This window comes from Stegodyphus dumicola, chromosome X1 (genome assembly GCF_044657685.1).
Source record: "Stegodyphus dumicola isolate Sdum_Otavi_A_Nest chromosome X1, ASM4465768v1".
Classification (NCBI taxonomy): Eukaryota; Metazoa; Arthropoda; class Arachnida; order Araneae; family Eresidae; genus Stegodyphus; species Stegodyphus dumicola.
The window spans coordinates 216726598-216750816 of record NC_140780.1 but is presented as its reverse complement, the minus strand read 5'-3'; the positions used below and the strand labels follow the sequence as shown (position 1 = coordinate 216750816).

Sequence of the window (24219 nt, the reverse complement as noted above, 5' to 3'; positions counted from 1 at the left end):
ACTGCATATAAATAAATACTTTAAGTAGCATCTTTATACAAGTTTCTTCCATTTAAAATAATGCTACATCTTCATTTGCAATCAGTTTTCAGAACTGTAATTTACAAATTTACAAAAATTAATTTAATTATAAATGCTTACTTAGCTTTGGCATGCGTAAGAATGTGAGATTTGAGGTTAGTTGATTGGGCAAACTTTTTATTACAGCCATCAAAAGGACAAACATAAGGGCGGTCACCTGTATGGATTCGAACATGGGTACGAAGATTAAAATCCAAGGAGAAACGTTTACCACAACCTTCGAATGTACACTATAAAATAACGAAAATTTTATAATTAAAAAACACATGCAACATTTTTTATAAAATTTTATTTTTAATCTAATCTTTGAAAGAAAAGAGGGGTTAAAATTAACTTCATTCTATAAATAAATTACAAAATTTAAGAATTTTCTTGCACAAAAACTTGGAGTTGTAAACAATGCACATATAATGTATGGTATAATCAAAATAAATATTAGAAGAAATTTTATTTGCTGATACACATGCATATATAAACATAGGTAATGATATGTTAACGTTAAGTTAAATACAAATGAAACAACAACAACAATAAATAAATAAATAAATCAGTCGCTACTCTTACAACTTTTCATCCTTTCAGTATGGACCCCCAAAGAAAATGGTGACTTGTATATAATAAAACAGAATGCCTCAAGCTAGATCCTAAGACACAGAATAGGCTAGTTCATGATTATTTTCATAGTTTTTCTAGTGCAAGTTCCTTTCAAAATGTCATCAAATGTGATTTATTCTGCCCAAGAACAATCCAGTAGACTGGTATAACTAACAGTCCATTTAACCCAGAAACATGGGCACAGGGTTTCATTCCTGGACATGGAATGGAAACAATGTTCCAAACACACGTTTGCAAGTTTCACAGGATCCTTCTCATGCTCCCTTTTTTTGCTATGTAAGAGGTAATTATATTCAACTTATTATTGCTATGTACGTAATTCATTATTGCTATGTAAGAGGCAATTATATTCGAAATCCATTTTCTCATTTCACTGTGGATGATATATGTCCTATGCATACTTACTACAGAGTTAAATAAAAACCACTTTTTCTAGACTTTAACATTAAATTTTAACATTTAATTATTTTAATATTTAATGCTCCCTCTCTCCAATAATAATAATACAGTACAAAGTCCGAAATACGGATGTCCATTATGCGGAATGATCTAAAATCCAGACCTCAAAGCCACAAACTTTTTATTATTTTTTTATTAATGCTTTATGCATGCACATTTGATTTTTTCTTCCATAATAAAACATATAGAGATTTTCATTTAAAAATTCAGATTCTTCATTTCACTTAGGCACTAAATAAAATACTCGTTATGGAAAAACAATCACGTAAGCATAAATTTACGAGATTAATAATTTGGCTCTGTAGCTGAGTATCTACTTAACATACATCTCAAACCGAAACAGTCACCTATTTTACATCCCGACGCCGACCTGGCGAGTCATTATTTATTACATTTTGCTTTCATCGCCGCATGTTTATCAATACACGACAGCTTCAGTAATAACTCATGCTGTGATGTCTAAGCTTCTTATATTAGTATTGAATAACAAGAGTATGGCAACCTTTTATGCTAACATTACACTTGGCGATGATTATGGATTTTTAAATGCTCTAAGAAATGTTGACGAGGAAAAATTCAACAAAATTTCTTTTCATATGCTAAAAATAGAATTCAACAAAAATTTCTTTTCATATGCTAAAAATAGATTTTGTTAATGAAACTCATAGGCCAAAAGATTACATTTAGTGCTATTTTAATTAAGAATAACTGATATGTTATTCACCATAAATCCAGAAGCAGCGGCAGAATATATCGGCACCGGATGGCAGAATTTAGGGAAGACGAAATTTTTGGAATTTGGAGAAGCACCGAGCGGCAAAATTAAGGGACGAGAAGTTTTTATGACTTAGGGAAAGCACTGGGATCCAAAGTTTAGGTACGGTGAAAATTCAGAACTTAGGAAAACGCTTTGTAGCAGAATTTAGGACCCACAGAGACTGCACCAGGCGGTATCGAGCGCTGGCCCTAGATAATGCCTTAAATATATGTGGGAGTTTGTTTATTGAGAACTAGGATTAGTTTGAAGCATGTGCAAGAAATAAATGTAGGTATAGTAAATAACTAAACTAATACAATTCAGGCTTAATTCAGTACACAATAGGAGCAAGACAAAATTTAGCGAAACAACTTGGCTTTCGTCGCCAATCTTGTGATACACAGCCAATAATGTACAACAGGCGCTATTAAGCTAGGCTAAAATTATCTTTACTGATTTTAAGGCATTTTAATTAATGTACCAGACTGCGCTGCTCCCTGATTTTCTAATTTGATTTAGCTTATTATTTTTTGCAGACTGTTATTATTACAGCAATTTTATAAAAACTAAGTTTGAACTTTCAATTATGTCGAAAAGAGTTTCCAATCTTGGAGTTGTTAAAGGATCTACAAAGCGAAACCATGTTTCGATGTCCATTAAACAAGAAGTGGAATAGCTGCAAAAAAATGGATAAAGGCATGGAGTTATGGCATTGGAAAGCTGTATGACACAAGAAAAAAAGAAAAAGGAACTTTTTGAATTTTTTGTGGAAGCATCTTAAACAACTTACATTGAAAGAAATGTTTAATAAAATAAATAAATAAATATTAAGCCTTTTTTTCGTAAATTTTGATACCCTTTAGATCATAATTGTTCTTTATTTCATAAATTACGATTTCATATTTTTAATTGTGTATTTTCTGCATACCATCTTACCATATTTAAATTGATGATCTATTATCCGGAAATGCCGAAGTCCCAAAAAGTCCGGATTTCAGACTTTGTACTGTAAGTGAATATTTAAATGGGAATTATAGGCAAATGTAGGTGTAAGTTATGTTGTAGTGCAAAACTGTGAAGACTTCAATCAAATAAACATTTCTTGACATCTATCATTTGTTTTGACACATCTATGAAGTTTTAGGTTAACCTAATTATCCTGAATTTTAACTATTTTTCTAATTTCATCCACTGATTGAAATCAATTCAATATCAATTCATTGTAAAAGTAAGACAAAAAAGTCTTAGAGCAAAGATCGAGTTACGACTGCTTAATTCATGATGCATCAAAAAAAAAAAGTTGCAGAAAGGTGCAATTATAATAGCTGCAAAACAGTTTAAGTGTAACAGAATGAGTATATCAATAATTTGGAAATGTTCTTCCGAAAATTGAAGTTGAATTTTATGTTAATGCTGATTCTTTGATAAAACAATATTGGACGCAAATGCAATTATGGAGAAAAACTTGAAAAAGTTAGACATATTCCTCTCAGCAGATGAGACACCATAGAAGCAGTAAACATAGCCCTTGCTAATATTTCTGCTGAAATAACTGGATTTCAATAACTTAACTACATTTCTCTAACTTCAATAAGTTATGTCAGAAGCAATGAAGAACGATGGCTCCAATAATTTTAAGCTCATGCAATACAGAGAAAGCAAAGCTTCACAATCAAAGGATCCAACCTACAAGTTTAAAATGCAGTAACAAAATTATTCAAAACTACAGAAACTATCTGAACACTCAAAATAAAAATCAGGAGTTAATACTTTTAACTTACTGTTTAATCTAGTTTTCTTTTTTTATATATCTAATGAATGATGCATTTCATATTTTCTTTTGCTACTATTATTATGGAACAAATTAAATTCATCAATTGCTACTATTATTACTGGACACAGGGAGTAAAATTTTAATATGTGCTAAAATTTAAAGTACAACAGCATTTATGCAAATGAAAGTTATTTTCAGGGAACAATAAATACATTCAAATTACTTTCAGAAAATAAATATAGTAGGGTTTTATTTATCTAAAACAAACCTAAATTGCTTTTTTCTTTTTAGGTCAAGAAAAATTTATCTTCCTTGATTTAAGCAATGTAAAAAGGTAATACAGTATAGAACACAAATTTTTGCATTGGTAAATTTATTTAAATGAACAAGCATGACATAAAGACTGGCTTGCAATATTTGGTGAGCCTGCAATCTATACACACTGATGGAAAGGCAACTAACTCAGGGTTACCACTCAAAGAGGAGAATGAAATTCTCTGACTTTTCCAGGTTTTCCAGGTTTGTGCTGAGAGGTAAATTAATTATGGTACCACTTGAAAACACAACAATTTGCCAAATTACATATAACTTACACAAACACACACACATATAATCCCCAAATCACTACTATTATAACTATAATATACTATAATAGAAGTTGTTTTCTCCACTGAAGATTGAGATTAAAATCTGCCCAATCTGGATTAAAAATGTCCTTTTTTTGCAGACATTTTGTAACTAGACAAAAGAAAGAAATCTATTTAATGATACTTTTAAATAAGTTCAAGTATTTTATAGTTATTTAGCAGCATACATAAGCAAAAAATATGTGCATTAAATTTCATGATAGTATGTTATCATACTGCTAGAAGTAGTGTCATGATTATGCCAGAGAAAATTGCCTGAAATTTGAAAGTATTATTAACTAATAATAAATAATAGAGGGAAGAAGCCATATTAAATGATAAGAATAGCATTAAGATAAATCACTTCAAAACTGAATTACAATAATCAATGATATTTTAGTGAATATAGTTATATTAAATGGTTAGCCTATAGATGACTATTAACTATTTTTTTATTTTACAGCAAAATGACAAATAAGGCATTTTTTAAAAATTTTAAAAAAAGGTTGAGAAGATTTTAAGGAATCCTAGTATATGCTAGCTTTGGTGAGAAGATTTTAAGGAATCCTAGTATACGCTAGCCTTGGCATGATTTTGAAAATCGTTGCCAACATCTAAATGACCTGTTTACTGCTTATTATAATGTCGCCAAATCCCGTGCGATCTGTATACTAGGATTTAACTCTCTGAGCGTTATGAGCACCGGCTTTATCTGGTCATCAGAAATTTTGCTACTTGACATATATTGGCTTATAATTTAAGAGATTTTGCTTTTACACTTTCTTTAATAATAATATAAATATCGTCTTAATGAATGCAAGTTTATGAAAATACAGACCAAAATAAGTAATTAAACACCAGCTGCCTGAATGATGCTCACGCAATACATAATTCGCCAAGAAAGTGATCGTTTTCAACATTGGCACAAAACTCACTTTTTTGGAGATCGCAGTATGAAATTCCCTGACTTTTCCAGATTTTTACTAAATTATTTAAATTCCTTGAATTTTTGGTCTATTTTTGAATTTCACAAATGTTTTGGTTTTCCAGGTAGCGTGGCAACCCTGCTTACTGTACAGCGTGTCTAGGCATCTAGTTCTGTTTTGTTCATGGGTCATCACTTAAAAAGTGTTCTTTTCCTGAGCAAAGCATCTAATGACAATTCCCTCGCAATCTTAAGTTTTGTTACTTGTAGTATACAGCATAACTGTAGTTATCAGTTTTCTACTAGGGCTGCTGCATGCAGCATTTTTCTTCATGTATGATTTAAAAGTGATTTTTTTTAAATTAAATTAAGGGCAATTACTTCACTTTACAATAAATATACATTTTAGATTACAGAAAAAAAGAAAACACAATTACCTGGATTTTCTGAGCACTAGGAAAAAGCATTTTATTCAGCTGCAATTTTATCATGACCATTTTTTTACAAGCTTCCTCAAAGGTCAAACAACTCGTTCTTTGTAAATATTCTGCCCCCCCAAAAAAGGGAGGAAATATAATTAGCATGTGATTACATATGATGTTTGACTGTAGATTATATTGTTTTTAATAGTGTCTCTGACAACATTTTTTCTAAACTGCATCATTTAAAAAGTACACATATTTTCCCACAAAAATAATTGCAGAAATAGATCTTGATAGCTTTCAAATTGATAGCTTTTCCCTCATTTAATCAAACAGGCTGTAACATAATTGTTGTATGGAAAGACCATACACACTTTAAACATTACTCAATTTAATTAAGTCTTATCAAGACATTCTTTCCCTAAAAGGTTCTAGGAGTCTGATGGAAATGAGGTGTGATGACCACAATAGCCAGATCATTTCCCGAATACCTTGATTAATTCAATATGTATAGCAAGCTCAGGCATTAGTAACCATTAAAAAACGACATGAATTGCAAACTGCATCAGCATGCATAAACAGGATTCAGTATTTTTAACACTCATAAAGTCACACATAGAGACTAGTAACTGATATGACATATTCACTCCAAAATGTTACTAAAATTCACTCACCACTAAATAAATAACTAATAAACACTAATAAAGTTACTGTAAACTTCACTTTAAGTAATAAACTTTACTAATAAAGTTCATTGTGTTACTAAAATATACACCAACGTATGCTGCTTTGGCACCAGCTTAACGTTTTCACAAACTTGCCAAGACTGCTATACTTTGCCTTCACAGAAACCAAACTTGTGTACTCACTTTCAAATTAAGAACTTCAAATTGCTTCCAATTTTAATATATATAATATATCATATAATATTCTGCTTCAAAATTCTATTACTTCATTAATAATTTCTGATGCATATTCTCCTTTTTACATCACTATGGGTGCAACAAGCAGTCTATAATTATATGTACACTTAACAATTTTTTAAACAATTAAAGACAGAATGAAATGATGAGACACAAGCTAGCTAGGCAAGAGCAACTAGAAAAAAATGAATGCATATTTCAGCAAAGCCTATACCAGGTTATTCATAATTCCCTCCAGAGTTTCAGAAGGCTTTAGTTGAAAAAAAAAAAAAAAAAAAAAACCTAAGAAGAATAGAGCAAAAAAGAACATTGCACTAAATACATAAACAATAAAAATTTTATTTACAGCCCTTACAGGTGTTCTATGTGTGAACCCTTGTTCACATCACATACACCAATGCAATGTTACCAATTCCTGCTAGACTTTATTCAACATAATACTATTAATGGTATTGATAGCATGTGACCCTTTCACACAATTTTGCTAAATCATGCCATGAAGGGATTATGAAAACAAACAAGGTCTTTTACATAGCCACACGGTGAGTGTAAGCTTATGGCAAAAGAGTTATGTCATCTTCAGCAGGTCAGCCAATCCTACAATGAGTTAATTCTGTGTACTCATGCACATCTTGCAGAAAATGAGGTGGAGCTCCATCTTGCTGAAAAATGAAGTAGTCATGCTCATGTAATGTTCATGTAAATGTGGCATTATAGCATATCCATGTCCACCACACTGGTAAACATCTGCTCCGGTTTAAAAAAACACTCATAGATAAACGAGGAAATAACACAGAACACATTAAAGGAATCATGGCGGTGTTCCACTACTGCATGAAGATTTTCGGTGCCCCAAATGGTAAACCATGTCAGTTTACCTTGCCAGAAATATGAAAGGTGAATTCATCACTAAAAGGCCTTTTCTGCAGCACTGAATCATCAGCCTGGACATCGATGCAAAAGTTCATACGAGAAATGCAATCCCCCGATGTCAGCGCTTGCATCATTTGCGATTGATATGGCTTCAAATGCAGTTTTGCATACTTGCCACACTGTTGGTTTCCCAATTCATGGGTTGCACGAACAATCGACTTCACTGTGCTCTTCAAAAACATTTTCCGTACACCATTTAACAGTTTCTGCAGAATGGACCTGGTCAACCACTTTGTTGCTTATCATACAAGCATCTAGCTTCTTAATACTTGTTACCACACATGAATTGTCTTGTCAGCGGGTCTCTGTTCGACCATTTCACACAAAATGCCTGCTGCACCAGCACCACTGATTCTGATTTAGCAAATTCAAACAAGCAAAAGAATTTTTGTTTGCCCATAGACACCATTTTGATTCACTTCCTCCTTGTGCTGTCACCTACTGCATCTACTTTAGTGCAAGGTTCATTTTTGATATATTCATCTAAGTTTTTTTACTACAGCATTTTGAAACCACAGACGGAACTATGAACAACACAGTCCATAAGACTGGAATCCTTTGTTTAAATTTTGAACAGTGAATGGCCAAGAGCTACATAATGCAGAGGACATAATGCAGATAACTTTTAAATGGCACAGTTTAGAAAAAGTTATTACTGTTTTTAGAATAAACAGAGTTAGTACCCAAATTAAAATGAGTAACTTCGAGTCTCGTATTCTTTTTTCTTACATATACAGCCCAGATATTTTCTTGAGGGGGGAAAAATAAGTGCAAAGAAATAAATCCTGTCACATTCCAGGCATTTAAAGATCTATAAAGTTAACACCACTACACAGCAACTCATAAGCATTTTTGCCCAAACCAGATTACTGTCACATCACAGTAAGTATTTCTGCAGAATGCTCAATCAGTTGCCTCTTGTTTCTTGCTTTGTTAAGTTCACATAATGTGCATCAAAATGTAAAAGCAGTTTCAGTAATAGATTGCACTGATCTTTGCTTCAAGTTCTATGCAATGTTTAGTCTAGAACAGGTTAATTAAGCTCAATGAACTCATAATTTTGATATATGTTAAACCAAAGAGACATCAAAATTCTTTTTTCTTGTAATAATATTTTTTTAATTAATGAACACTTAGCTAAAATGACACCCAGTAAATTTCAATTAAAAATTTACTATAAGAAATTTAATAGACTAAAGAACATGAATTACAAATTGGCTATTATACAAAGCAAAATAAGCTCGCTTACTGAAATACTTTCCAGACAGCATCTGAGGCAAAGTCACATAATTAAACTCTTCTGTATGACTATAAACAAAAAATAATAAAAAAGAAATACCTGAAATGGTTTTTCGCCAGTATGGACTAACTGATGCCTTTTTAACTTTGAGCTCTCTACGAAGGCCTTACCACATTCAGCACACACATGAACTCGTGGACCATGTGTATGAAGGTGTTTACGCATGGCAGAATTATCTCGAAACATCTTTGTACAACCCTGAAATGCATAACTAACTGTATACATAAATTGCTGTCAAAGAACAAAAAGCATTAAAACACTTAATTTTACTTAATTAATTATAATTTATAGCAACTTATCACATTTTTAAACCAAAAACAATAAAACTTTTACATTTTTTGGTCAATATGCTTACTGTACATTAGGAATAAATATTAATAATATTCTGAGGAAGCTATCAAACCACATTTTTGCCCAAGTCTTTCATGTACATAATACTCAAGAGTAATTTATAATTTTTTGTCCATGAAAATGTACTTTTCATAATGGATTGTTTAACAATACTCTTCAATATACTAAAGGTATATTGGTAGTAAGTATGCAGGCAGGCATTGTGCAGTAAGGACAGTGATGGTTTAATAATACAAATGGCAATGACAAAAGCTGCCACACACAGGAAAAACCTATCCAATTCATAAATAAAATTATTATTATTTTGTAATTTTTTAAATTTTAGTAAAATGCTACTTAATTAAGTATTAAATAAATACTGTATTTTAATATTTTGCCAAAGTGAGAAAATGAAAAGTGGCTGGGAGAAGAAAGATATTTAAAAACTATTTGAAGGTGAAATAATGCAACATTTGCAGATATTATATTAAAAATCTTAAAGTTGCACATTTTGCTTTGGGTGTTTATAATTTCATGAAAGGATGATTAACCTGCAAATTTTCAATTGCTAGGCAGGCAAACCTTTTGTTCTATTTTAACTTCATATGAAAACAGGAAAGACACATTGAAGACTACCATAGAAAAAGAACCAGAAATTCAAAATTGAGAAATAAACAATACCATAGATGAAGAGAATTTGCTGGTCATTAGAAAAGAGGTAAAAATATGATTGAAAGTATTAGAACAATTTTTGTTATAGTTCAGATAGACGCTATTCAAAATTGATCACTTCCAGGAGCAAATGAAACAATATCTTCAAGTAGAAAAAAAAAAATAAATAAATAAATAAACTTGATGAACTGCAAGCAAAATTTCATCTAACAATGAATTAATTTATTAAATAATATTATAAGCTAGGTTGTAAGAACAATACTAAAAAGACCAATTTTGGTCAAAATCTTTTGTGCAATATGCTGCAAAATTAAGGAAATGAGAAGAGAAATTGTAGTTAGCTCGCCAAAAAGTTACCAGGAGCTGTGGCTTCAAGACAAAGTTCAACACAGTTTTTTTAAAAAAACAATGACATTGAAGGGTGAAATATTAGGCTACATGCGAAATAAAATGTAAATTATAAAACACAGTAAAATACTAATCGTTGGAAACAAGTTAAAGGCAAAAAATAAAACATAGTAAAAAACAAATCGATGGAACAAGTTAAAACATATAAAAATCAATCGATGGTACAAGTTAAAACAAGTAAAAAGTTAAAACATATAAAAATTAAAAAGCGAAAATGGTAAATTAGCTCAATTCGAGGTCCACCCTGGCTTTTCAAGGGAAATTTCTGGTTGAACGTCGAACCAAGCTAACTCCATTATGCGATTCGCAAAAACAGACAAATGAAACTTTGCGTTACAAAATTTTTTAATTAATTAGATAAATTGTCCTAAAAAAAATTTTTTTTTTTAATCTCAATTCTCTGTTCCAATTTCCCGACGCGTCCGCACAAAATTACACATTAAGGTGTAAAAAATGTAAATGCAACTCCGATGTACAGCAATAATAAAAATTAAAAAAATAATAAATAAAGGTCTGCTATTCATCAAAATGTTCAATAACGTACAGGCTGGACCTGCAAGCTTAAAGAATTAAAACTTTATAAATGAATCTGAAATTAAATTTAAATGAAAACTAACAGTGTGGGTCTTGCTAAAACCAAGAAAAAAATTTTGTAAAAGAAACATTAAAAAAAAAAAAAAAAAAAAAACAGAAAAGGGTTGTAATTCCCCTCCGTGCTTTTCAACGCTCTTCAACTTGTCGTGTGACATAAGAAGGGGGAAACAAAGTCACTGGGCAACAGCCAATGTCAAAAGACTGTCCATTGGCAGGAAACCGTCCAAAAGCTAAAGGGGGTCGAAAGACGTGGAAAAATTTCAAAATGGCGTCAGTCAAGTTGTTTTAAGAACTGCTTCAAAAATTGAAAATGGCTAATTCAGCTAAAATTACTTAACATGGCCACAAAAGTAAGAGAAAAATGGAAAAAACAGTCATTTGTTAATAAAAGTCGTAATTCTTCAAGCTAGAGGGCGATCAAACTTCAGGAAACGAAAAGGCCCGTTTGTTAATAAAAGGAGTAGAATTGGCCATCAAAGTAATTTAAAACTATTTAAACAATAGTATTAAAAGTATTGTGCCAAAAATTTTTAGAGGAAAGAAAACATAGTGACAAGAATTAGCTGTACATTTTTACATTAGATTCTCAGAATCAGCCATCCACTTTATACTGTCCTATTGGACTTTTAAGTATAAAATATCACTATCAAGTAGAAAGTAGTAAATCATTAAAACATGAGACCTAGTTGATCAAAAACTGTGCATTGAGTTGCAAATTTTAAAACAGATTTATGAGAAAAGAAGAGGTTAAAAATTAGCTAGAGCCATAAAAAACATTTGAACTTCCTAATTCCTGATGTTACATGCAAAACAACATCCCATCATTTAACCCTCTAAGCAGCAAGGCCGTATATATACGGCTTAGAATATTTTTTGTGATATCTGTAAGAACGTATATATGTGCATATTAAAATATGTCAAAGAAGTCAAGGCAATATATCAAAAGCACACAAATCCAGGTATGTATTTTCATGAGTTTTTACATTAAAATCAAAAAAATAATTTGTTCTCCTAGTAGTTTTGTGAAATTTTCGGTTTCTTAGCAAAAACCCTGGCCGCTCAGAGTGTTAAATCAAGGTTTCTTAAACTGTGGGTCACCAAAAATTTTCGCAGTTTTGATATTTCTTTAACTTATTATAATAATTTTACAATTACCAAATATTTTTTCACAATGTATCTATCTGAAAATAGATAAAGATAAGACAACACAAAGGAAAAAAATGAAAACATTTTGACGCATTTTTATTATAATAATATAAACATTCATTTTTCTTGCTTTGCACATGATGCTGTCATTTCGTCTGTTACTTATTTAAAATTTTCACATTGTTCTATGTCTTAAAGCTAATGACTTAAAACTGCAATAGTATATTTACAGTACAAGCGAAAACATTGAGTTTCACTCACATGTGTGTCGGATTTGCGTAATATTTATGGGCTCCCAAAAACATTTTTTTAAATATTATGAGGTCCTCGGGGGGTCGTGAAAAATCTCAGTGATGAAAAGGGGTTGTGACTGAAAAAAGTTTAAGAAACCCAGATCTAAATTAAAGTGAAATCAATATATGTCCGTGATAAAAACTTAGCCATTATACATACAATAGAAAACTTGTACAACAAAAGCAAAAATTGTACATGAAAAAAACCTATCCAATTTACATAAAACAGAAATATTGTACATATAAAAACACTCACATATAAAACCTCTCCTTTTCTTATAAATAAATATATATACACAATGTTCATCAAGAGGTTCATAGAAAATGCCCATTCAGTTTTATTTGAAACGTAAAAAAATGGTCATTTTTTCATGTAATACCTATTAAAATACATACGATAGCTCCAGTGCACTCGATATTCCTAACAGCACTGGAAGAATACCTCTTCAGTTCTCTGTTATAGACTGAGTACATTAAACTATTCGAAATACTGACCCCATAGAGGCAAACTGTAGGAAGAGCAATGGGGCCAAAGGGCTGAAATACAGCACATATGATGGTTGGTTGGTTGATTTTTAATGGCACATAACCTCGAGGGTTATTATGCACCAGACAAATGGTGAATAAAATTCAAGATGCACAAGCACACTGTATCAAATGAATTGATAAATTGAAAAAGGCAAGAAAGGCAAGAACATTTGCCAGTGTTGGATACTAGTGAAAGATACGCCAAGCTCTTTTGCTCTCTTGAAGTCTCATGACAATCATTGTTCCACCAGGGTTTCGGGAGCTTTGGGAACTTTGTTGAGGACTTCGGAATTCAGAGATCAGCTGCTTGTATAATGGCATCATAGATCATTTTTAACGCTACATTAATCTCCACATCGTTTACAATTTCTTCAGTCAGCACAGCACAAGATGCAAAAAAATCCCAATCAGCTTTATCATAAGTGTGGTTGTCTTGAGATTACCAACTTTCCTGTAATATTTACAGTCACTGGGAAATGGTCACTATTGTAGAGATTCTCCCCTACACTGAAAGAGTAAAAAGGGAAGTAAAGATGGAGAACAAAAGGCCAGATCATGAAGATCAAGAACTAGGCATGAAATGTTCTAGTTGGCTGATGAAAGTAGGTGTATTCTCCATTATTAAGGAGACAAATAGGATGATCTTCCTTCGATCTGTCATCCCCTTGAAATAGTGTTCCTACTTCCCCATAAGGTATTATGTGCATTGAAGTCACCTAAAAGCAGAAAAGGTTCTGGGAGTTGCTCTATTATTCTGTCCATCTCTTGCTGATCTGCATGCTCATGTGGGGGTAAATATTGTGCATACTGAGATTGAGAAGCATAAATTAATCTGAACCGCCGCCGCTTGAAGGAGGTCATCAAAGAGAGAGCAGTGTATGGGTGATTGTGGGAGGCGATATGGCCCACACCACTACAGGCACGATCCCTAGACAGGTTGTCCTTTCTTACCATTGTATATCTCTATATCTTAGCATGTCTGCCTGGTTTTAACAAGGTCTCCTGAAGTGAAAAGCAGGCAGGTTGATAGATGTTGATTAAATCCTTGATTATTATTATCCAGGTTTTGACAGAAAACCCGGCAGTTCCGCGAAATTAAGGTACCCATTATGGATGCTTGTTTCGGCGGTGTTGATTTTTTGACTTTTGAGGGAAAAGGTGTTTCGGAAGGGAAAACCCTTGTTCAACCTCCATTTCATCCAACGTCCTGAACTCATGATTGCGATAGAACTTTGGCTGGGTTTTTGATTATTTTTCTGTTTGATAACATCTTTATGTTTGTTCTGTTGGACATCCTATTTTCCTTTGGACGCAGTCATTGGCATACTACTTTCAACATCAGACTTTTCCCCTGATTTTTGGTTTCTAGGATCTGTCATTGCTAGCTCCTTTTGCTGTGTGCTTATTGTGGTTTGCGTTGATATTGATCTGAACGATTTTGTTGCGGATGCATAAGATTTATTAGGTCTTGGCTGATTAGAGAAAACAAGTCCTTTGGCTTCTGCAAATGATATCTTTTGTGTAACTTTAATGCTTTGAATTTTTTTTCCTGTCTGCCATTTCAGACATGACCTTGTAAAAGCTGGTTGCTCGCCTTTACAATTTATACATAAGGGGGCAGCAGAGCAGCCTTCAATGTCATGGCTTACGATGAAACATCGAGTGCATGTGAGACTACCACAACAAGAGGTCTGTCCAAAGTGCTGACATTGAAAGCAACACATTGGATTCGGTATATATGGCCCGATTGAACAGTTTAGGTATCCAGCTTTGATGTTTTTATGCAGGTTAGGAGACTTGAAAGTAAGTATGACATGTTTAGTGGGAATGAGTTGACCTTCTTTCCATATTTTGATCCTACGAACACTACACACGTTTTGATCTCCTAACTCTTTAACAAATTCCTCTTCAGTTACTGACAGTAATTCTATTTCAGAGATTACTCCTCGAGATGAATTTAAATGTTATGTGGTATTATTGCAATGTTTGCTTGTCCTAATTTGGTTAGTTTCAAAAGACTATTATTACACTGCTTTCCAGACACAGTTTTTATCAAAAGATCTCCACACAGAAATCTCTTAATACTATACAGAAGACAAAAGATGTTTGTGTATTAGAAAGGGTGACATTTTTTTTCCAATTCTTCAGAGCTGGTTATAATTAAGAAACATGGACAAAATGCATCTGATACGGTGCTTTCTATGTCACTTCTTATGTTGGAGAAGGAAGGTATCATAACATTCATATTTAAATGGAGAAAGATTTGGATCCAACCGCCCCATCTACCATGGAGCCCAACAAGGGGACACAGACTCCGACACCAGGGCTAGCCGGACCCATACCCAAACTGAAGTTCCACAGTCAGCTCTCCCGAAAGCAGGTAATCCTGAGAGCTTGTCCCCAAACTACTGGCACAAGGACTAGTGACCAGCCAATTGACACCTATGAGGACAACAAGGTGCCTCCCCTCTAACTGAAGCAGAGGCCAAAGCAGTATGTTGGGGACAGTACCTCGCCCCTCAACTACCAGGACCCTTCTTTCCAGTGACATGGGTCTCCATTCATGGCAAACACATGGGCAGTTTTTCTCGCCACTCAAAGAACTAGAGACAAGGCTGTTCCAGTTTCTTATGAAGAGCCTGAACCTCAGTACCTCGCCCCTCAACTACCAGGACTCTTCTTTCCAGTGACATGGGTCTCCATTCATGGCAAACACATGGGCAGTTTTTCTCGCCACTCAAAGAACTAGACAAGGCTATTCCAGTTTCTTATGAAGAGCCTGAACTTCAGTACCTCGCCCCTCAACTACCAGGACCCTTCTTTCCAGTGACATGGGTCTCCATTCATGGCAAACACATGGGCAGTTTTTCTTGCCACTTAAAGAACTAGAGACAAGGCTGTTCCAGTTTCTTATGAAGAGCCTGAACCTCAGTACCTCGCCCCTCAACTACCAGGACCCTTCTTTCCAGTGACATGGGTCTCCATTCATGGCAAACACATGGGCAGTTTTTCTCGCCACTCAAAGAACTAGAGACAAGGCTGTTCCAGTTTCTTATGAAGAGCCTGAACCTCAGTACCTCGCCCCTCAACTACCAGGACCCTTCTTTCCAGTGACATGGGTCTCCATTCATGGCAAACACATGGGCAGTTTTTCTCGCCACTCAAAGAACTAGACAAGGCTATTCCAGTTTCTTATGAAGAGCCTGAACTTCAGTACCTCGCCCCTCAACTACCAGGACCCTTCTTTCCAGTGACATGGGTCTCCATTCATGGCAAACACATGGGCAGTTTTTCTCGCCACTTAAAGAACTAGAGACAAGGCTGTTCCAGTTTCTTATGAAGAGCCTGAACCTCAGTACCTCGCCCCTCAACTACCAGGACCCTTCTTTCCAGTGACATGGGTCTCCATTCATGGCAAACACATGGGCAGTTTTTCTCGCCACTCAAAGAACTAGAGACAAGGCTGTTCCAGTTTCTTATGAAGAGCCTGAACCTCAGTACCTCGCCCCTCAACTACCAGGACCCTTCTTTCCAGTGACATGGGTCTCCATTCATGGCAAACACATGGGCAGTTTTTCTCGCCACTCAAAGAACTGGAGACAAGGCTGTTCCAGTTTCTTATGAAGAGCCTGAACTTCAGTACCTCGCCCCTCAACTACCAGGACCCTTCTTTCTAGTGACATGGGTCTCCATTCATGGCAAACACATGGGCAGTTTTTCTTGCCACTCAAAGAACTAGAGACAAGGCTGTTCCAGTTTCTTATGACGAGCCTGAACCTTAGCAAGAAAAGTTGCAGTTAAGAGGAGAGAAGGCAGAAAGGAGGAGAGATCACTGGGGCTCCAGGATTGTGACACCCGATCACCAAGATGGTGATCCCCTGAAGGATCTTCACCTGCTATGCTTTAGCTGGGCATGTTGGAACGGCCTTCACACCTAGGGTGGCCCTACCAGGAGCTATGCTTCTGACGTTCTTCGCCTATTCCGCCCAGTGACACACACCCTGCCACACTGAGGCAGCATAGCAGGACTTGGGGGGGCATATATGATGGTTACGGCATGATAGTTCTTTGTTTCTCATCAAAGAAAATTACAATTCTTTGCTCAAAATGAAGCATCATGCAAATACGTAAAACATAATTTAACTGTTTTGACGCTACTACACAAAATATGATATTTCAGATATCACTTCAGAAATTTCTTCTGAATATCTTCTAGCACCCAGATTCAGGTACAAGTTTAATGGATATAACCTAAAAAAATATATGAGTATATATATTATATGAATATGAATATATGAATGTTATGATACTTTTCTGCAAGCATTTTGAACAGAAAAGCATGTACACCCTTTTAGGGAATCTACTGCAAATGAATTAATAAATATTTTTGCTGATGCTAAGAAAAAACATTAAATTTGCTGTTGCCACGGTATATTTTTTCCATAATAACAGATTATGGTCTTGATGTTGCTCATACAAGTCTCATCAGCATAAGCCACATTAACAGCAATCCTAAAAAAGGGTGGCATAAATGGTGTGCTTTGAATAAAGAATAACCCAAGAGCCAAGAGCAAAGTATATACTTTGTAATTTCTATCAATTAAAGTTAAAAGTAGGGAATTGCAGTGCTTATAATTCAAAATGCAGTATAATTTTACGAGGTACACCATGTTAAATATTTCTTCCTTTGAGTTGATTGGTAGAAATGCTTTAGACACTGTAAGTAATTTAATACAGTCAAAAAACGTTAATCCGGACTCATCGGGACTTCGGCGATTCCGGATTATCAATTTTTCCGGATTATAGATCATCAGTTAAAAATCTGGTAAAATGGCATGCAGAAATTATAAAATTAAAATTATGAAACCGTAATTTACGAAATAAAGAACAATTATGATCTAAAGGGTATCAAAATTTACAAAAAAAAAAAAAGCTTAATATTTATTTGTTTACTTTATTAAACATTTCTTTCAATGTAAGTTGTTTAAGTTGCTTCGTTTTATGTGATAATACTTTCTCTTTAATTCTATAAACAGACATAATTTTTTGTTCAGTTACAAAGTTCCGCTGTTCAAGTCCTATAATTGCTGTGTCGAGAATACCGACTAATTTGTCAATCGAAATTTTTTCGTTTTCAATAACCTCTGTTACTTTCTTCGCTATCGGAAGTGAATTATAATGACGAGGCATTTGATTTAAATCATATCAAAGACGGAGTACATCGAGATGAAATACTACATTTAGTAAGCAATTATAAACCAAATAAAATAAAAACATCTGCCCTGAAGATAAGGATAGTGCTCACAGATCAACTTCCAATTCATTGCGTGCCACAGCGTTAAAGATAAACAAAGAATATGCCTTTATCCATTTTTTGCAGCAATTCCACTTTTTGTTTAATGGACTCCGAAACATACTTTCGCTTTGTAGATCCTTTACATATTAGTAAATATATATCGGAAATTCTATTTGACATAATCGAAAGTTCAAGCTTACTTTTATAAAATTGCTCTCATAGTCTGCAAAAAATAATAAGCCGGATCCAATTCGAAGATTAAGGAACAACGCAATCTGCAGCATTAACTGAAATAGATAATTAGATAATTTTAGCTTAGCCTATACCGTCCGTTATACATTAAACGCACATTCGTAAACGTATTTCGCGCACGCGCACTTGCAAATTCGCAGCTGTAAAGGTCTTACTTTCTGATCAATACGACGCATGCGCAGAACGCAGAAAGTTTGTAGCTTTGAGGTCCGGATTATGGGTGTCCGAATTAACGACTTTTGACTGTGCTCAAATTACTTCATCACACATGCCAATAAATGGTATGCCAACATTCTCAATGAGAAAAGAAAAATCCATAAAATATCTGCTTTTTAAGTTCTTTTGAAAAGTTATGAAATCTGATAATTATCTGTAATAAAGGAAGGGAAATTAATGTAAGTACTATTCCAATTATCTGTGCTCATTCATCCTCACAGAATGTTTGACAATAAAAAATACATAAAAATAGACTTGAATGTGTAAACTGAAAGATTTTCTCTTCCATGAAAACTTTGCTTTAGCATGTTTATAAAAAAAAAAAAAAAATTAAAAATTTAATGTGGGGGAAAAACATAACCAATTGTAAAAAGGAATCACAAACATATGAATGATCAAATACAAAGCACAGGAATATAATGTTAACAGTAATAAATAAATACGAAATTTTTTTTAAATACCTTGTGTGGACAGGCTATTGTCCTAGACAGGTCATCAGACAATTTACGAGGTTTCATTCTAGGTAAAAGAAAATATTAATGCTGCATAAATGCAAGTTCTATGACAAGAAAAAGCTTAATATAAAGTGAAAACTAACTTTGCAAATTCTGCTAGTTGTTTGGGATCACTTAAATCCACGCCTGGAAGGCCACCAGCAGGAATTTTTTTCCCTGTCATATACTCAGTAAAATCTGGATCAGGTTCAGGTGTGGTTGCTTCATCTTAAAAAAAAAAAAAAAAAAAAGTCAAATAATAGACACTGATATTAAACTCTGAATATGTCTTACTATCAGAAGCTCGGAACTTTTTTGGTTTCAATAAGAAAAGACTAAATGAGTTACATAATTTATTCTGTGCATTAGGCTCTAATTTGATATGCTTCAATCCATCTGTATTATCCCATTCAATGGCATGTATTCCTATGTCAATAAATTTAACTGAAAGTAATATATATAAAAATGACAAAATATGATACAATTATAGTTCATCATGACATAAAAAAATTACACTGGTGTAGTAACATTAAAAGAATTTTAAAAAGTTGATGAAACAGATACATTTAAATTATTAGTTATAGATGTTACTTAGTAATAAAAAATGTTACAAAAACTTTTCTCTGAAATACATACATATGGCAAGACAAAAATACCACACTCTCATTACGTATACTTATTTTTGTTAACATGTCATGCCTCTATGACAAAAACTGTCAATTAAAATTTTATTTCCTATCACACGCACATGGAATTTAAAAAACAGACCGTCTATCAAAAAAATTGATAAATAAATGAAATACACACTCATGTCCATAAATTAAGGATGATGCAAAATCAGGCAAAGGAAGAGTTAGAAGCAAAACAAATCTGACTTATTTGTAAAGCTTATTTATTAAACAAAAGGTAAAGAGCAAAAAAAAAAGATGCTATATGTTTGATATTATTAAAAAAATTAGCGATTTTTTCTCCCTGGAACAAATTACAAAAAAAAAAAAAAAAAAAAAAAAACATATTTACAAAAAACCAATATTACATGGTTGGTATGATTGTTAATACATTGTATGTCTCTCAGACGATGCAATACAATCCGCACAACGCCTAGGCATGCTGAGTATCTAATTATCGATCTGATATTGGAGGGATATTACACCACTCAAAAAACAATGCTCTCCGAAGTTCTGGTAGACATGTAGGAGGAGGTTGACGGGCTGCAACTCGTCGGCCAAGCATGTCCCACACATGCTCTACTGGATTCAAGTCCGGTGAGAATGCTGGCCAGTCGGTACGGGTGATATCCTCCGATTGAAGGCATTCGCTTACGATGTTTGCACGATGATGACGGGCGTTGTCATCCACAAACACAAATTGTGCGCCCATGGCGCCCCGAAACAAACATACATGTTGTTCCAGAACGACGTCCCGATAGATTTGGCTTGTCATGGTTCCAATTTGAACATGCATTTCAGTTCTGGAATACATACATATGGCAAGACAAAAATACCACACTCTCATTACGTATACTTATTTTTGTTAACATGTCATGCCTCTATGACAAAAACTGTCAATTAAAATTTTATTTCCTATCACACGCACATGGAATTTAAAAAACAGACCGTCTATCAAAAAAATTGATAAATAAATGAAATACACACTCATGTCCATAAATTAAGGATGATGCAAAATCAGGCAAAGGAAGAGTTAGAAGCAAAACAAATCTGACTTATTTGTAAAGCTTATTTATTAAACAAAAGGTAAAGAGCAAAAAAAAAAGATGCTATATGTTTGATATTATTAAAAAAATTAGCGATTTTTTCTCCCTGGAACAAATTACAAAAAAAAAAAAAAAAAAAAAAAAAAAACATATTTACAAAAAACCAATATTACATGGTTGGTATGATTGTTAATACATTGTATGTCTCTCAGACGATGCAATACAATCCGCACAACGCCTAGGCATGCTGAGTATCTAATTATCGATCTGATATTGGAGGGATATTACACCACTCAAAAAACAATGCTCTCCGAAGTTCTGGTAGACATGTAGGAGGAGGTTGACGGGCTGCAACTCGTCGGCCAAGCATGTCCCACACATGCTCTACTGGATTCAAGTCCGGTGAGAATGCTGGCCAGTCGGTACGGGTGATATCCTCCGATTGAAGGCATTCGCTTACGATGTTTGCACGATGATGACGGGCGTTGTCATCCACAAACACAAATTGTGCGCCCATGGCGCCCCGAAACAAACATACATGTTGTTCCAGAACGACGTCCCGATAGATTTGGCTTGTCATGGTTCCAATTTGAACATGCATTTCAGTTCTGGAACCCAGAAGAATTCCACCCCAAACGAGCACTCCTGCACAACCGTAACGGTGTCTTTCAATGATGTTTTCTTGGTGGTAACGGGTACCTGGAGCTCTCCATATGAAAGTCCGGCGAGAATCAGACTGCAAGCTAAACCTGGACTCATCGGAAACATCACACAAGCCCTTGTGTTGCGGTGTCCACAATGCATGCTCTCTACTCCAGGCTAACCGCAGGCGACAGTAAGTTGCAGTAAGTGGAACGCATCTGACAGGTCTACGAGCATATAGACCAATCTGCCCAAAGCGTCTGTACACGGTCTGCCTTGAAATTGTCATACCAGTGGCTGAAGAAAGCTGACGAGACGGGTCTGAGGCTGTGCTCCGCCTGTTTCTTTTGGCAGTAACTGCCAAATACCGGTCCTCATTCGGAATTGCAACTCTGGGGCAACCTGTGCTGTAACGTCTACTCACATTACCATCATCTTGGAATCGTTGCCAAAGACTGGAGATGACACTCGGAACAATTCCAAGTTCGTCTGATACTTCCAGTTGGATACGTCCACATTCCAGGCGGCTGATAATTCTACCATGTAAAAAATCATCCAAATGCGTCTTTTGTGTCATAACTATTTGGTTATTGCACTGAAATGCTTATAAAGCATCTGCGAACAATTTTACTTCTTTGCTTGTATTCCTTATATATCACTCTCTTACATTCTCGTCATTGTGACATACCATCGGTGTCATCTGGTTACTTCCTGAAATTCGCATATGTTTCTTGAAAATGTGTGTAGTGATTTTACAGGTGATATATTTATTTTAGAGTTCGATTTCCGCGTGACTCCGAATTATCCTTAATTTATGGACATCAGTGTAGTACAAAGTTAATATTTGGATGTCCAATAACTGAAATGATCTGTTATCCAATCATCCTACAGGACTTTTTTCTCACACAGTGTAAGAATGGATAATATGACATTTAAGGAAAATGTTGATATAAATCAATTTTTGTTCTGATCAGCATTTTGTTTTGGAGGGGGAGGAGGTGAAACTATCTTGTGCAATAACGTTAAATCATCCTACTCACACTCTTATTTTCAGCTATTGAAAGGTTATAGTGAGCAGAAGTTATCTATCTTATTTCATCTTATCTGAAATGACGATGCCACTCAAAAGCTTGCATTCTCGATAACGTTTCACTTCCGTAAACATGCTTCAACATTTGGAAAGTCTCCATAGCTCTCTTTCCCAAGTGAACACAAAATTTGATATTGATTCTCTGCTCAGCTGATGCCGTTTCTTTCTATCGCTAGTTACTAAATGCACCTGCCTACAAAAAACGTTGTCACAAAAAGTAACATAGTAACACAAAAACGTTCTCACAGTCACACTGCTGCAAAAAATTTTTACATTATAGACTCAGTCCAGGAACTTTGAAATCCTACAATATATTGAGCTTTTTTTTTTTTTTTTTCTCTTGTATATTTAGGTTTTCTTAAGATCGTAAATGCTTGAAGATTTCACAACTTTCCATATTTTTAATTTTATAATTTCTATATATAATCTTATCAGATTTAAACTCATGATCTAAAATCCAAAACTGCTTAAGTTCTGATGATTCTGAATGTCAGACTTTTTTTTTAAAGGAACAGGACAAAGACTCCATACAACCAGACTGAACCGATAAGAATGACAAAATTGATACAGAGATTCTTCAGATTCCAAAATTTACTTAAATACGCATCTTCGCTAATTTGGAAAAAAAAAAAAAAAAAAAAAAAGGACTACATAGGTGTCATTTAAAACTTTAAAACAATATTTCTACTACTGAGGCAAATTTCAAAAATGTATAACGTAACATCAGCAATGAACATTAACTACAGATTTGTTACCTGAAAGAGATATACAAGTGTTCCTGCTCTAATTTAACCATTCCAGTAATAAACCTTCATTCGTTAAAATGGCATAAAGAGAAGAATGAGTTACTCTTCCTTTATATGGAAATTCAGACTTCAAAACAAGCACAAAAAAAAAACTTTCTAATCATATTAAATAATGCATAAAATTTAAAACACCACCAAAATCAATGAAAGTAAATATGATCAATAAATACGAAATCAGGGGGAAAACAAATAATGTATATATAGCACAGTTTTCCTTTTCTAAATTCAACAGACAACATGCAGATCTCAAGGCAGGTGGTTAAGCAGCGGGAGATGTGAGAGATTAGGGAATAGAAGAGAATCTTGTCTGTATATGTACTCTCACAACAAACCTCAACTTTTGACTCTGGTGTAGGCAGATAATGTCACCTGACTATGAGCAAGGATCAAAATTCTACTGCATTCAACACTTTTACAGACACTTAATATTTTTTTTTAATCATAATCCCGTATTAGCAATCAAAAGATCCCATAGAACCGTATCCTGCTCATATATCAAGTCTTTTTTTTTTTTTTTAAATTAGAAAAAAAAAAGTCATGGAGAGTTTTTTCCCCCCACACATTTCAGTTTTTAATAAAAGTAAAAAATCTTTGGATTTATTTCAACAGTTAAAAAAAAGACACTAAGTTATCTAGTAAAGGTGAAATTTAGTAAAGTAACAACAAAGGGTATCTATAGCTTAAAAACTCTTCAAACCTGCTTACAAGCAGAAATCAGTGATCAGAAAATCATGAAATTTTGTGGTGGACTTACAGGATAAGAACGTCTTTCAGAGAAAAAACAATTAATTACAAATAGCGTCACCAGAGTGTGGTTTACTTTAAAAACCAGAAACAAAAATTTAAATCTTTGTCGTCTATGTCATGCAGCAGCTGTTATAAAACCTAGAAACATTCGTGGAGACTGTTTTCAATGTGCTTAT

The 24219-nt window shown here is 34.0% G+C and overlaps 1 protein-coding gene across 2 annotated transcripts in view; it reads right to left on the bottom strand.

The window, feature by feature from the left end:
• Positions 1 to 24219, bottom strand: part of LOC118201412 (transcription factor YY2) — a 55817-nt gene that overhangs the window by 8435 nt on the left and 23163 nt on the right. For both annotated transcript variants that reach the window (XM_085808466.1, XM_085808467.1), the window contains exons 2-5: positions 19149 to 19272; positions 19012 to 19069; positions 8855 to 9013; positions 142 to 311 (exon numbers count right to left, since the gene is read on the bottom strand). In XM_085808466.1, coding sequence (XP_085664592.1) covers positions 142 to 311; positions 8855 to 9013; positions 19012 to 19069; positions 19149 to 19272 — 511 coding nt within the window. The remainder of the gene's footprint in view (positions 1 to 141; positions 312 to 8854; positions 9014 to 19011; positions 19070 to 19148; positions 19273 to 24219) is intronic.